This window comes from Piliocolobus tephrosceles, chromosome 7 (genome assembly GCF_002776525.5).
Source record: "Piliocolobus tephrosceles isolate RC106 chromosome 7, ASM277652v3, whole genome shotgun sequence".
Lineage (NCBI taxonomy): Eukaryota > Metazoa > Chordata > Mammalia > Primates > Cercopithecidae > Piliocolobus > Piliocolobus tephrosceles.
The window spans coordinates 115,683,715-115,696,823 of NC_045440.1; the positions used below are offsets into that span (position 1 = coordinate 115,683,715).

At 33.2% G+C, this 13,109-nt stretch overlaps 1 protein-coding gene across 1 annotated transcript in view; it reads right to left on the reverse strand.

Annotated features, from left to right (window-relative positions):
- Positions 1 to 13,109, reverse strand: part of CSMD3 (CUB and Sushi multiple domains 3) — a 1,271,497-nt gene that overhangs the window by 26,358 nt on the left and 1,232,030 nt on the right. Inside the window, exons 61-62 of the mRNA XM_026454566.1 lie at positions 6,961 to 7,134; positions 5,961 to 6,034 (exon numbers count right to left, since the gene is read on the reverse strand). Coding sequence (XP_026310351.1) covers positions 5,961 to 6,034; positions 6,961 to 7,134 — 248 coding nt within the window. The remainder of the gene's footprint in view (positions 1 to 5,960; positions 6,035 to 6,960; positions 7,135 to 13,109) is intronic.

A 13,109-nucleotide genomic window follows, 5' to 3' on the forward strand; every position in this document is an offset into this window, starting at 1 on the left:
AAAATAATTACAAGAAAAAAATCAACAAGATTTATTGAATGATTAGAAGTGGAAGATGAGATAAGGGATATTTAGGGTCTGCCACTTTGGGCTTCTCCAGCAATTGTAGTCTGAGAAGGCTCAATCACAGTTTTAGGACTTCTCACTCAGATCCTGTTCTCTGCCTTCCCCTTAATTCCTACTGCCACTTGACAGGACAATAAGAAGCTAAGCTTAAGATGATATAATTTGATACCAAGATTCCATTTGAAACTTCAGACTCTGAATTCTACCATTTTTCATATTGTTATTATTGCCCAGAACTATACTAGGCCAGAAATATTAAATTCCAAAATTCTTTCTCTGGCAACAACCTTTTTTCTTTATGTTATCTCATGCTGTGTCTTCCATGGACCCTCACCTTCACCTCTAGAAGATCTCTTATCCCCGGATGCCCCATTTTCTCTAGGCTGTTACACTGATTGACTCCAAGAAGCACCATATGCATTTTATTCCATATAACCAGAGTCCCCTGACTTGTGCTCCAGAGCATACCATTCACATTCTTTCTGAAGTTATGCAAAATGGTGATACAGGTTTTCATTTTTCAGTGTGGACTAGATTATGTAATATACAGTTTGCAGTTCTATTTTTCAGTCAAACCAGTTCTACAAAACCCATCATCTCTATCAATCCAGTAATTCTTCTTAAGGTTCGATCCCAGTTAATAGTGTCACTTGTCACTAATAAATTTTCCCTTCATTCACTTCACCACCACAACTGGAAATTTTACCTTCTAAATCCTTTTCAAAGTATCGTCTTCCTTTTTTCTCCACTTTACATCCAGTTTTTCTCCACAATATCTTTTCCATAGGCTTTGGCTCTCACTTTAGCAGACATCACAATCACCAAAAGGACTTTATTAAAACACCAATAGCTGAGTGCCCCCCACCAGAGTTTCATACTCAGTGGATCTGGGGTAGGTCCGTGAATCTATATTTCCAACAAGTTCCCAGGTGAAACTGCTGCTGCCAGTTAGTCACTACACTTTGAGAACTACAGCCATAGACAATTATAATAATCTTCTAACTTGTCTCCATTTCTCAATTCATGACCCACTATATTTATTTTCTACACTGAAGTCAGAGTGATCTATGCAACAGGAAAGTTTGACCTTGTTATTCACCCATTAGGACAAAGTTACACTGTGCTAACATGACAAAGGCCTCCATCTCTTTAGCATCATCATTCACAGCTTACTTTACTCAAATTCTGTTCAATTAACATTGAACTTTTGTATCCTGAAATGCATGCATATTTTCATGCTGTTCCTACTGTGTGGAATGCCTCTCCCAACTTTCTTCTCCTAGCTCTTACACTAAAAGAATTAGCTCAGCCAACATCTGTAGAAAGCCTTCTCTGCAGCAAGAAATTAGAAAAACCATCTCTTTTGTGTGCTTCCTTAATGCTTTTCATTGTTATCAGTGTTATTACCTAGCCTATGAAATCATTTATTCCAGCTGATCAACATATCAAAATGTTAGCCTTTCTAGGCCAGAGACTGTATGTACTCATCCTTGTGCACCTTGAGCTTAGAAATGTGACTTGAAAATGTTGGAGCAATGGAAGGAATGGGGACTAAATAATATAAAATTACTTGATTATTTAACTTTAGAATATTTAAAATCTATTGGTTCTTAAAGTGCAATGATATCACCTCTATACTTTAGATAAGGTTAAATCATTCTGTTTGTTTGTTCTTTGAAGGGTATACTTGGGTCATTTCATTAAACCTTTATATTGGTCAGGTGTAAGAAACATGTTGAACTATATACATTTTGTTTTTACTTGTAAGACATTTTTCCTCAATCCTGAAAGCTTTTTGAAGTCATTATAACAACTGCTTTAAATATTAACCAAATGTTATAGAATTAAAATAAAATCTGTTTTAAGATTTTTCTATGTATCACCAACACATCTAATTAAGATTTTTGTCAAATTCAAAAATACTTATACCTAATATCTAACAAAGATTTATACAGATTTAATAACTGATTAAATTGCTTATCCAGAATTTGTTATAATCAAATCAACAAAATTTTCTCTATCAGTGCATTAATAAATAATTTTTTCAGTGATGAACCCACTTAATAGTGTATTTTACATAGTTCTCTATCCTTTTCCAATCTGATATATCCTTCTGACTGAACGACTTCCAACATGCATAGTATAATCTGCTATTTGTAGAAAAATAGGTAACAAAATTCTAAAAATTTATATTATCAAATTCAAGAAAAGTCTTGGAAAAATAACTCATGTACAATTTTTTACCACTATTTACTAATAAAAAGTGTTATTTGCATATACAACATTGTAAAAATTAATATTGAAAGTTTTTATAACAAGAATTAAAAGCAATCCATATCAAGTTTTAATTGCAACCAATGTTTAAATAAAAATCACTTTAAATTGATTTAAAGTACCATGCTGTGTATAAATGCATTATAGATTTTTAAGACATGTCTAATTAGTAAATATCATTTATGTTCTTTAACACCTTATTCTCCTATTTTAAATGTTATATCTTAGTTCCTAAATCATAAAATTTATATAGCAAATAATAGGATTAATAGACATTTTGCATACATTTGGAACATTCTCAATAAGCTCTATTTTTCCCTTCCATGAGATTTCATGGCAAATGACACTTGGCGTGCTAGAATTTTCATCAATGCATTTATTTGGATCTGACTTCTTATATCACATGTTTGTTTAACTGGAGTATCCAGCATGGTTCTTAGGAACTTTCAAACTTTATGTATAATTAAGCTCTCAAAAACATATATGCTTCCTCTGCAATATATATATATTTAAAAAAAATAAATTTATGTTTTTCATTATGTATTTATACAAAACATTTTACTCAAGAAAAATTGAGGTAGCTTCTAATAAAAGATATATGTAAATTAAAATAAATAAAATTGTCACAGAAAGAAAATAAAATTGTCACACAAAACATTTTACTCAAGAAAAATTGAGGTAGCTTCTAATAAAAGATATATGTAAATTAAAATAAATAAAATTGTCACAGAAAGGCAACATCATAAAAATGAAGGTATAACAGATGTGCTTAAGATGCAAGTAATTTTTGCTGACTAAGCATCAACTTTGGTTCTGGGCTTCCTGGTTTAAGAAAAGTTTAATTATTATTATTTATATTCTAAACAAGAAGATTTTAATTGAAAATGATTATTTTACTTTCCGAATTCATGTCACTGTGTTTATCATTTAAGGTAACAAAACACTATGAAACATATATATTTACCTCATTCAATATACTAGGATACTAATTTCAATTACAAACTTAAATTAGTATATATATCATATATAATCACTATGGTTAGCTTGGTAGGGTTAAATATTTTATGGTTAAATATCTTGAGGCTAAATATCTAAAGAACCAGATTAAAAACATTTCATGTTTATAATAACTTACCTAACAAGCCCTAAATCCAAATAATGTACTTTCCATTGCCCAGAGCACAGTTTAATGAGTGATACAGCAGTGTGTATGTGTGCTTGTCATTTACTTCATAATAAATCCTGATGTTGCATCAACTATTTTGACAACTATTCTCTTCACTACCAATCTGTTTTTGCCAAAATTATTCCAATTTACAATATTTTAACAAAAAGACAAATTATGCTGAATACTTTTTTCAGTGATAGAGTTTTCATCATTTCTAGCAATGAGTGATATATTTTTGTATGTTAATAATTATTGATGTCCCAAAATCTACCATATAAATCTATATAGAAAAAGAGAGTGAATAAATGAATGCATTAAAGAGAAAATTAAGAAAATGATCTAAGTGCCTCTAGTTCATAACTTTCTCTTGCTCTTCCCCAAAATGGGCTTCCTAACAGCTGTGATTTTGCATCATAACTCACTACTGGTCATCTAATCCAACCAACATGAATATAAAAGTTGGGACATTCTGATTCTCCTTGGAAATTTGTAATTGAGATTGAGATGATCACTTTCTGTATGTGGCTGAGATGTAAATAGAAATGATTCACTCTTGGCCATATGGCCAATCTGCAGAGAGAAACTATGAGGTAGATAAACAGAAAGTAGTATAAAAAACTGAATACTTGCAGCGAGTGCCTACATTCTGGACTTGATGAGTCTCACCTGGATTCTTTCTTTGGGAGCCTGGACATACCTGCACAGTAATGCCTTTAGGCTTTACGTAGCTCCAAACAGCTATTTTTTTGTTACTTGTAAGCAATCGTTTTTCTCAATGGCTCGAGATGCCTTTTGCATATAAAACCATATTCATTTGGAATTCACCAATAAATTAGTATTAATTAGAATTAGATAACTATTTATTGTGTTAGATCTATGCAGATTAAGTTAACAGATTTAGTGTGTATGTGTGTATATATATATATTCATATCTGCCATATGCATGTATAAAAGCCAATCTCCCTAATGTAAGGCACAAAATATATTTAATTTTAATAGTTATATAATTGTATATCATTAGACTTTACCATATTTGAAATCTAGTCTATTTATATTTATTCATGTAGAACATAATGATTTAATACCTGTTTATTAGCCCAAATAACATAAATTCAGGGTTAGGTTAACTTTGTTACAGCATTTTTCAATGATTATAATAGAATTCTTAGAATGCAGAGTTAGTGATTCTCTTCATTTTGTTGGATGATTGTTTTAAACTCCATGTTAATCATTCTCATTTCCATTATCTCAAATAATATTTACTAAAAAAAAAACTAATATTCTTTAGAAAATCAGCCTGATTTAGTACACAGACACTAACATCACAACTTTGTATTCTGTTAGAATATGTCACCAACTTGCTCTGTGAACAAAGCAAGTCAATTCTGTTTCAATTTCTTTGTACATATGATGAGGACTAGTGCTGTGCAGCTAGTTGCCCATTTTTCAGGATTTGGATCAACTGATAAAAACTTTTATGGAGATATTAATCTAAAGTTCTCTAAAAACAACAATATAATGGAGACAGACTCATTTTTACACTTTTGTATTATCCGGACAGGACTGAAGGAAATCAGAAGAATTGGAAATGCTATCAAATCAATGTTCATACTGTGCCTGAACTGTAGATAAATGGAAACTATTTTTAGTAACAAACTATGGCCCTTCAGATGAGCCCTTCCTTTAGAAATGGATGGTCTTCAGGTTCACACTGAATTTCACACAGAATAGCACAATTTACAAAACCCGGCAACACAGGGCAATTGGGTAATGTGTAAATTGGCTATTTCTGTTTGGAATCAGTATGCACTTTGGCTCCCCTTGGATCCTTTGTAACTGAAAAGTTGCTGAATCTCTACCTAAAATCAAAACTGGAAAAAGACAGAACAAGAAAGTCAGCCACACATGACTGGGCATGCTAAAGAATTCTAATATAACAATTCAACTATGTGTTATATAGTAAAGGGTTATGGTTATTTTTCAGTAATTTCCCATCATTTTAAACACTGACACCAATGTCATATACACAATTAATGCTTTATTGAATAACCCACATTTTTATATATTTGCTGTTTATCTCAGAAGTCTCTCCTTTAAACTCTTCAATCTTTACTTTTCTTCACTGTCCCCATATCTTCCTGTAGAGTTTACTCATTTACTCCCTCACTCTTACTGTTTTGTATATAACTCTCTAATGCTTATGGATTTTTCCTATGCTCACTGCTATTTTTCTCTTTTTGTTTTAACTTATCTTTATGTTCCAGTTAAGCTATTTTATTAAAACTTTTTTTCTAATTTACTTCTACTCTTTCATTGTCTGTTACCTTTTTTATGTGTTTATAAATGCAGATAGAACATCACTTTTTGTTACGTCAACAAGATCATATACATATGAACCAAAGATTCATTTTGACCTAGTATGATGCTAAATGGACATAGCTAAAGTACCCACTTGAAATCCGAATGTATTGTTCTGAGATCCATGCCGAGGCACACCTGGGTTTTCACAAGAGGTACGAGTGGGCTCTAAAATGAAGATTAAAAAGATATTAGTCCTTTAAAATTTACAATAGATATATTTCTCTCATAGAAAACAATTTTAAATAATCTGGAGTTTGGTGCAGATTACCTAGGAAATAATAAATAATGTAAGTGTAATAACATCTCTCCATGGACAGAAGCCTGTTAATCTTGAAGCAAGAAATTCAGGTAGACTTTATTTGATATGAATTATGAAATTCTTGAACTTTGAACCCTTCTAATAAAAAGCACTTGACATTCAACTAGCTCTGTGGATGCAAGATTAAAGAAAGATAAAGGATATGAAAGCAGTATACATGCATATAACATTTGTCCAAAGACCTTGCTAAACTATGATTTGAGGTAGGGTAGTATTTCTCTGAAGAAGTAACAGTTTTTTCCCAGAAACAGGACTTGATAGTTTGGATTTTACTGACACCCATTGGATATTCAGGCATAAGAATGGTAGATAGATGAGTCGGTTTATTTGAATGACAGATTATTTAGTTAGTTTATCAGATATGGCATTAATTTTAGGATTACAGAAATGTAGTCACAATCATTTTGAAATCAATATATCTTTTAGATATTTTTGGAACAAATCTAATTTCATACGAAGATTCTTTATTAACTATAAAGATCTAAGTAAAATGTCAGTATTTAATAATGTCATTACCTGAAAGTATTTTTATTTTTCATTTTACTGATATATGACAAAATTATTTCAAGTGTTTCTTCTGGAAGTTTAAAGTACTAAAGTTAATGTTATGTTTTCTACCAATATTCATTTCCAGTGCCTTCTAATTGCTTCTGTATTTTACACTTGTTTTTATATTTAGCCGACTATAGTTTATAGGATAAAGAAAACCATTAAATGTCACCCCTATTAATTACACAGTTACTATTCATAATCAGCCTTTAATTAATATTACCTATGCAGTGAGGTGACGAACCACTCCAAGTGCCATCTGCTTGACATATTCTGGTGCTTGATCCCACTAATATGAAAGGAGAACTGCAGCTGAATGAAACCTCTGACTGGTATATAAAGCTTTTGCCTTCTCTTTTTCCTTGGGCAGGTATACCAGGGTCACCACAAAACTTTGCTGGAAATGAAAAGAAAGATGCTTATATCAAAGTTTTAGTATTCAGCAGAGTACATAGTTGGGAAAAATGGTGACAATTAATTTGAATATTGAACTAAAGAGATATATTATTCATGATAAAGCTATCCCGATGAAAAATTTTATTTTTTAGTGTATGTGTAGATAAACAAATACTGAATTGAAAACTCAGTATGATATTTAAAAATTAGTTTGATTCAGATGTTTTCTTCTTAGTAAGCTACCTTAATAAAGATAGATTTTTTTGTACTTTTGTTGTTTTGTATTAACCAAAATCAAACCACATATTTGGACTTGTTGGCTGCCGAGTTGGAATATACTCTTGAAAAAGTAGGTGACTTATAGGTATCCCTGTCAAAAAGAACCAACCCATAATGCTCCAGACTGCATGCTACAGACTGCAGTGCCCTTTTATATGTACATAAAAAGCTCTGGTAATTTGTTTTATTGTACTCTGAATACTCTGAACACTCGAAGCACATAACCCAGAATCTTATTGCCTTCCTCTTCAAAATATTGTCAGTATTTTTTAGCTTTTTTTAAAAAAGAAAACAAAGCCATCAGAATCTAAATCTGTGCCAAACTATGGAATGTCAATGTTCTACAACAAGCACTGAAAAGACCAACTTGATGGACTTTCTAAAAATTTTGATTAGATTATTCCATTCAATATACATTTATCAATTACTAAAGAAAAACATTATTCTAGGTGGTTTGGGGCACTTGAACATGTCAGTAAACAAATACCGTAGGAAATCTGCTTTTGTAAGGTTTATGCATTTGTGAGGGAAGCAAAAAAACAAACATAATTAGCAAGTTTTAAGGAAAGGTAGTATGTGAAAAAGTGGTAAGTCCTATGGGAAAAAAAAATCATTCAGATGAAAGCGATCAAGATTGTATGTACATGTGGCGGTGTGTGTTAGGAGGTGGGGGAAGATCTTAAATAAAGTGACGAAGGTGTCTCTCACTGAGAAAAGATTTAGGGAAACAAAATACTTCGCCACGCTGAAGTCCTAAGGGAGGGCATTCTAGATAGAGTAAACAGCACTGCCAAAGCCCTCTGCTGGGGAATGGCTAGCTTTTTAGAGGAAGATAAGGAGGCCTGTGTGGCTAGAGCAGAGTGAGCATGCAGAAGTGTAATGGAGAATGAGAGCAAATGGTTTCAAATGTATCAGACAACCCAGGAAAATGCACCTTTATCAAATGCTTTCAAGGTTTTTATTGTGGCAAAAATAATACACAACATATAAGTTATAAATTTAACCATTTTCAAATGTACTCAGTTTTCAAATGTTCAGATTAAGCACCTGAAAGCTTGTTTCCCTCTGAAGAAAACAAACGGCACCAACCAAATGCTTTTAAGTATAAATGTTGCCTTAAGAGGATTATAGGTTGGGTGCCCATAAAATACATCATCCAAATCGAGAAATTTTTGAGAGTGAAAGGGGATTCTAAACATACAAGAGATTGGCCACGACAATGAGAATAAACTTGGCATGCCCGAGCCATCTAGAATGCATGTATACCTTCATTATAGACTACCATAATCTTGGCCTTAAGGTCCAAATAAAACCTTCCCTGAAATTCAAGACTATAGAATAAACTAGGATTTTTAAATCTCCTTTTAGTAGCATTTAAGAGACTATTAGGAGTCTTTTTTAAAACAATTACTTTTTTAAATTAAATTACGTTTTCAAAACAATTAAAATGAAAAGTAATCATTAACAAGTATTTATGACAAGCCCACAGCCAATATCATACTGAAAGGGCAAAAACTGGAAGCATTCCCTTTGAAAACTGGCACAAGACAAGGATGCCCTCTCTTGCCACTCCTATTCAACACAGTATAGGAAGTTCTGTCCAGGGCAATCAGGATAGAGAAATAAATAAAGGTATTCAAATAGGAAGACAGGAAATCAAATTGTCTCCATTTGCAGAAGACATGATTGTATATTTATAAAACCCCACCATCTCAGCCCAAAATTTCCTTAAGCTGATAAGCAACTTCAGCAAAGTCTCAGGATACAAAATCAATGTGTTAGAATCACAAGCGTCCATATACACCAATGACAGACAAACAGAGAGTCAAATAATGAGTGACCTCCCATTCACAGTTGCTACAAAGAGAATAAAATACCTTAGAATAGAACTTACAAGGGATGTGAAGGACCTCTTTAAGGAGAACTACAAACCACTGCTCAAGGAAATCAGAGAGGACACAAATAAATGGAAAAACATTTCATGCTCATGGATAAGAAGAATCAATAATGTAAAAATGGCCATACTGCCCAAAGTAATTTATAGATTCAATGCTATCCCCATCAAGCTACCACTGACTTTCTTCACAGAATTGGAAAAACTACTTTAAGCTTCATATGAAATTTAAAAAGACCCTGCATAGTCAAGAGAATCCAAAGCAAAAAGAACAAAGCTGGAGGCATCATGTTACCTCACTTCAAACTACACTACAAGGCTACAGTAACCAGAACAGCATGGTACTGGTACCAAAACAGATATATAGACCAATGCCACAAAACAGAGGCCTCAAAAATAACACCACACATCTACAACCATCTTATCTTTGACAAAACTGACAAAAACAAGCAATAGAGAAAGGATTCCCTATTTAACAAATGGTGTAGGGAAAACTGGTGAGCCATATGCAGGAAACTGAAATTGGACCCCTTCCTTACATCTTATACAAAAATTAATTTGACATATATTAAAGACTTAAATGTAAGACCTAAAACCATAAAAATCCTACAAGAAAACCTAGGCAATACGATTCAGGACAGAGGCATGGTACAAAGTCTTCATATCTAAAACACCAAAAGCAATGGAAACAAAAGCCAAATTTGACAAATGGAATCTAATTAAACTACAGAGCTTCTGAACAGCAAAAGAAACTATCATCAGAGTGAACAGACAATGTAGAGAATGGGAGAAAATGTTTGCAATCTATTCGTATGACATAGGGTTAATATTCAGAATCTACAAAGAACTTAAACAAATTAACAAGAAAAAAACAGAAAAAAAACCCTCAAAAAAGTAGACGAAGGATATGAACAGCTACTTTTCAAAATAAGACATTTATGCAGCCAATAAACATACAGAAAAAAGCTCATCATCACTGGTCATTAGAGAAATGCAAATCAAAACCACAATGAGATATCATCTCACGCCAGTTAGAATGGCGATCATTAAGTCAGGAAACAACAGATGCTGGTGAGGATGTGGAGAAATAGGAATGCTTTTACACTGTTGGTGGGAATGTAAATTCGTTCAAACACTGTGGAAGACAGTGTGGCGATTCCTCAAGCATGTTGAACTAGAAATACTATTTAATGGCTGGGCACGGTGGCTCACACCTGTAATCCCAGCACTTTGGGAGGACAAGGTGGGCAGATCACAAGGTCAGGAGATTGAGACCATCCTGGCTAACACAGTGAAACCCTATCTCTACTAAAAGTACAAAAATTTTAGCCTGGCATGGTGGTGGGTGCCTGTAATCCCAGCTACTTGGCAGACTGAGTCAGGAGAATGGCCTGAACCTGGGAGGCAGAGCTTGAAGTGAGCTGAGATCACACCACTGTACTCCAGCCTGGGGTACAGAGTGTGACTCTGTCTCAAAAAAAATACTTGACTTAGAAATCCCATTACTGGGTATATACCCAAGGGATTATAAAGCATTCTACTATAAAGACACAGGCACACGTATGTTATTATTGCACTATTCACAACAGCAAAGACTTGGAACCAATCCAGATGTCTATCAGTGATAGACTGGATAAAGAAAATGTGGCAAACATACACCTTGGAATACCATGCAGCCATAAAAAAGGATGCATTCATGTCCTTTGCAGGGACGTGGATGAAGTTGGAAACCATCATTCTCAGCAAACTAACACAAGAACACAAAACCAAACAATGCATGTTCTCACTCATAAGTGGGAGTTGAACAATGAGAACACATGGACCCAGGGAGGCGAACATCACACACCGGGGGTTCAGGGTGTGAACCCTGTCAGGGGTTCAGGGTCTGGGAAGGCACAGCATTAGGAGAAATACCTAATGTATGTGATGGGTTGATGGGTGCAGCAAACCACCATGGCACATGTATACCTAGGTAACAAAACTGCACATTCTGCACATGTAACCCAGAACTTACAGTATTAAAAAAAAAAAAAAAAAAAAAAAAAAAAATCTTTGTAGGCACCACACAGAAAGCATCCCTTTTCTTAGGCCCAGGATAGCATAGTTTCTCTCATTCTGAATTCTAGGTTTCTCATTTATATACATTTATTGGTAATTTACATTCATGTGTGTGCATGTGTGTATTTGTGTGTATGGCATATATGTATGTGTGTATATGTATATATAGGCACTATTTTTATTTTATTGCTAAAAAGAATACTGATAACAATATTCTTGAACATATTTCCTCATGCACATGTATGAAAATTCCAGTAGGGCATACATTTAAAAATAAAATTTCTTGGCAATAGACTCTGCAAGTCTTTAACTTTACTAAATAATAGCAACTAGTTTTGCAAATGGCTGTGTCAATTTACACACCCATCATGAGTCTATAGAGGTTTATGAATTGTTCCATATCCTCACTAATATTTGATATTGTATAATGTTTTTTTCAATCTCCTGAGAGGAAATAGCTGTCCAGGTATTTTGACCATTTTTGTTGTATTGCCTTGACATATATTCTAAATATTGTCATTGTTTTCACACATATTGATTACATTGTACAAGTCTGTGATTGGTCTCTGATAAAGAGAAATTTTCGTATTTTAACATACCTGATTTTTTTCACTTTTTCATTTGTGGATTATACCATTTGCATCTTGCTTAAGAAATTCCTTCTAAACTTGAGGTCATTTAGACAAATTCTAAATGTTTAAAACTTTTGTATTTAAATCTCTGATAAATCTGGCAGTGATTTATTTGTTGTGGGTGTGTGTATGTGTGTGAACTAATTGCCTTACAGAATTAATTAAAATGTCCATTCTTTCCCTACTGACTTGTTCTATATCACATATGTATAAATGGTTCTGCGTTCTCTACTCTATAACATTGTTTTACTTTCTATACCCACATCAATACCATACTGTTTTAATTACTACAGCAATATAGTTTTTATATCTGCCAAGGACTATGCTATATTCCAGGGGCACAGCAGCGAATAAAACAACAACAACAACAAAAACTCTGCTTTCAGGGAGTATAAATTTGAGTAGAGGACATAGTTCAAATAAACAAGGTAAATAAAATGTACAGTATGTCTTAATAAAAAATAAGAAGTGAAAAGGGAGTGTTAAGGAGAATAAATAAAGCCTGGAAGGGAAGTGTTATGTCAGTGATGAAATTCAAATAAGGTGACCAGAGAAGGCAATACTGAAAAGAGAAATTTTTAGTAAAAAGATGAAGGAATAAAAGGAAATTTCCAGGTAAATTGAATAGTGAACATAAAAGCCCTCTTGTAAAAGCATAGCTGAGGGCTCCTGGGTTTCTGGAGCGGAGTGGATGAGGGGGTGAGTAGTAAGATATGATGAAATCAAAGGAATACAAGAAAAAAGTCCTATGAGCATACAGGGGATTTAGTTTCCAATTTGAATGAGGTGAGAAAACCCTGGAGGGTCCTAAGCAACTTAGACGGTTAGCTCTGCATAGTGTCAAGGCCATGAGACAGGTAGAATCCTCCTCTATCCTGTGCTAGGAAGGAAAAAAGGACTAGGAACAGGATAATGCTAGACAACTCTCTGAATGACTATACTGTCCAGATAATGTTCTACAATCATTTATGTAAAACTGTAAGAGGAGTTTGTTTTGTTTTGTATTCTTTCAAATTAATCTTGAAGTAACACTTGCTACGTATATAGTATACAGCAACCTCTGTAAAAAAAAAAAAAAAAAAAAAAAAAAAAAGGCAAACAAACAAACAAAAC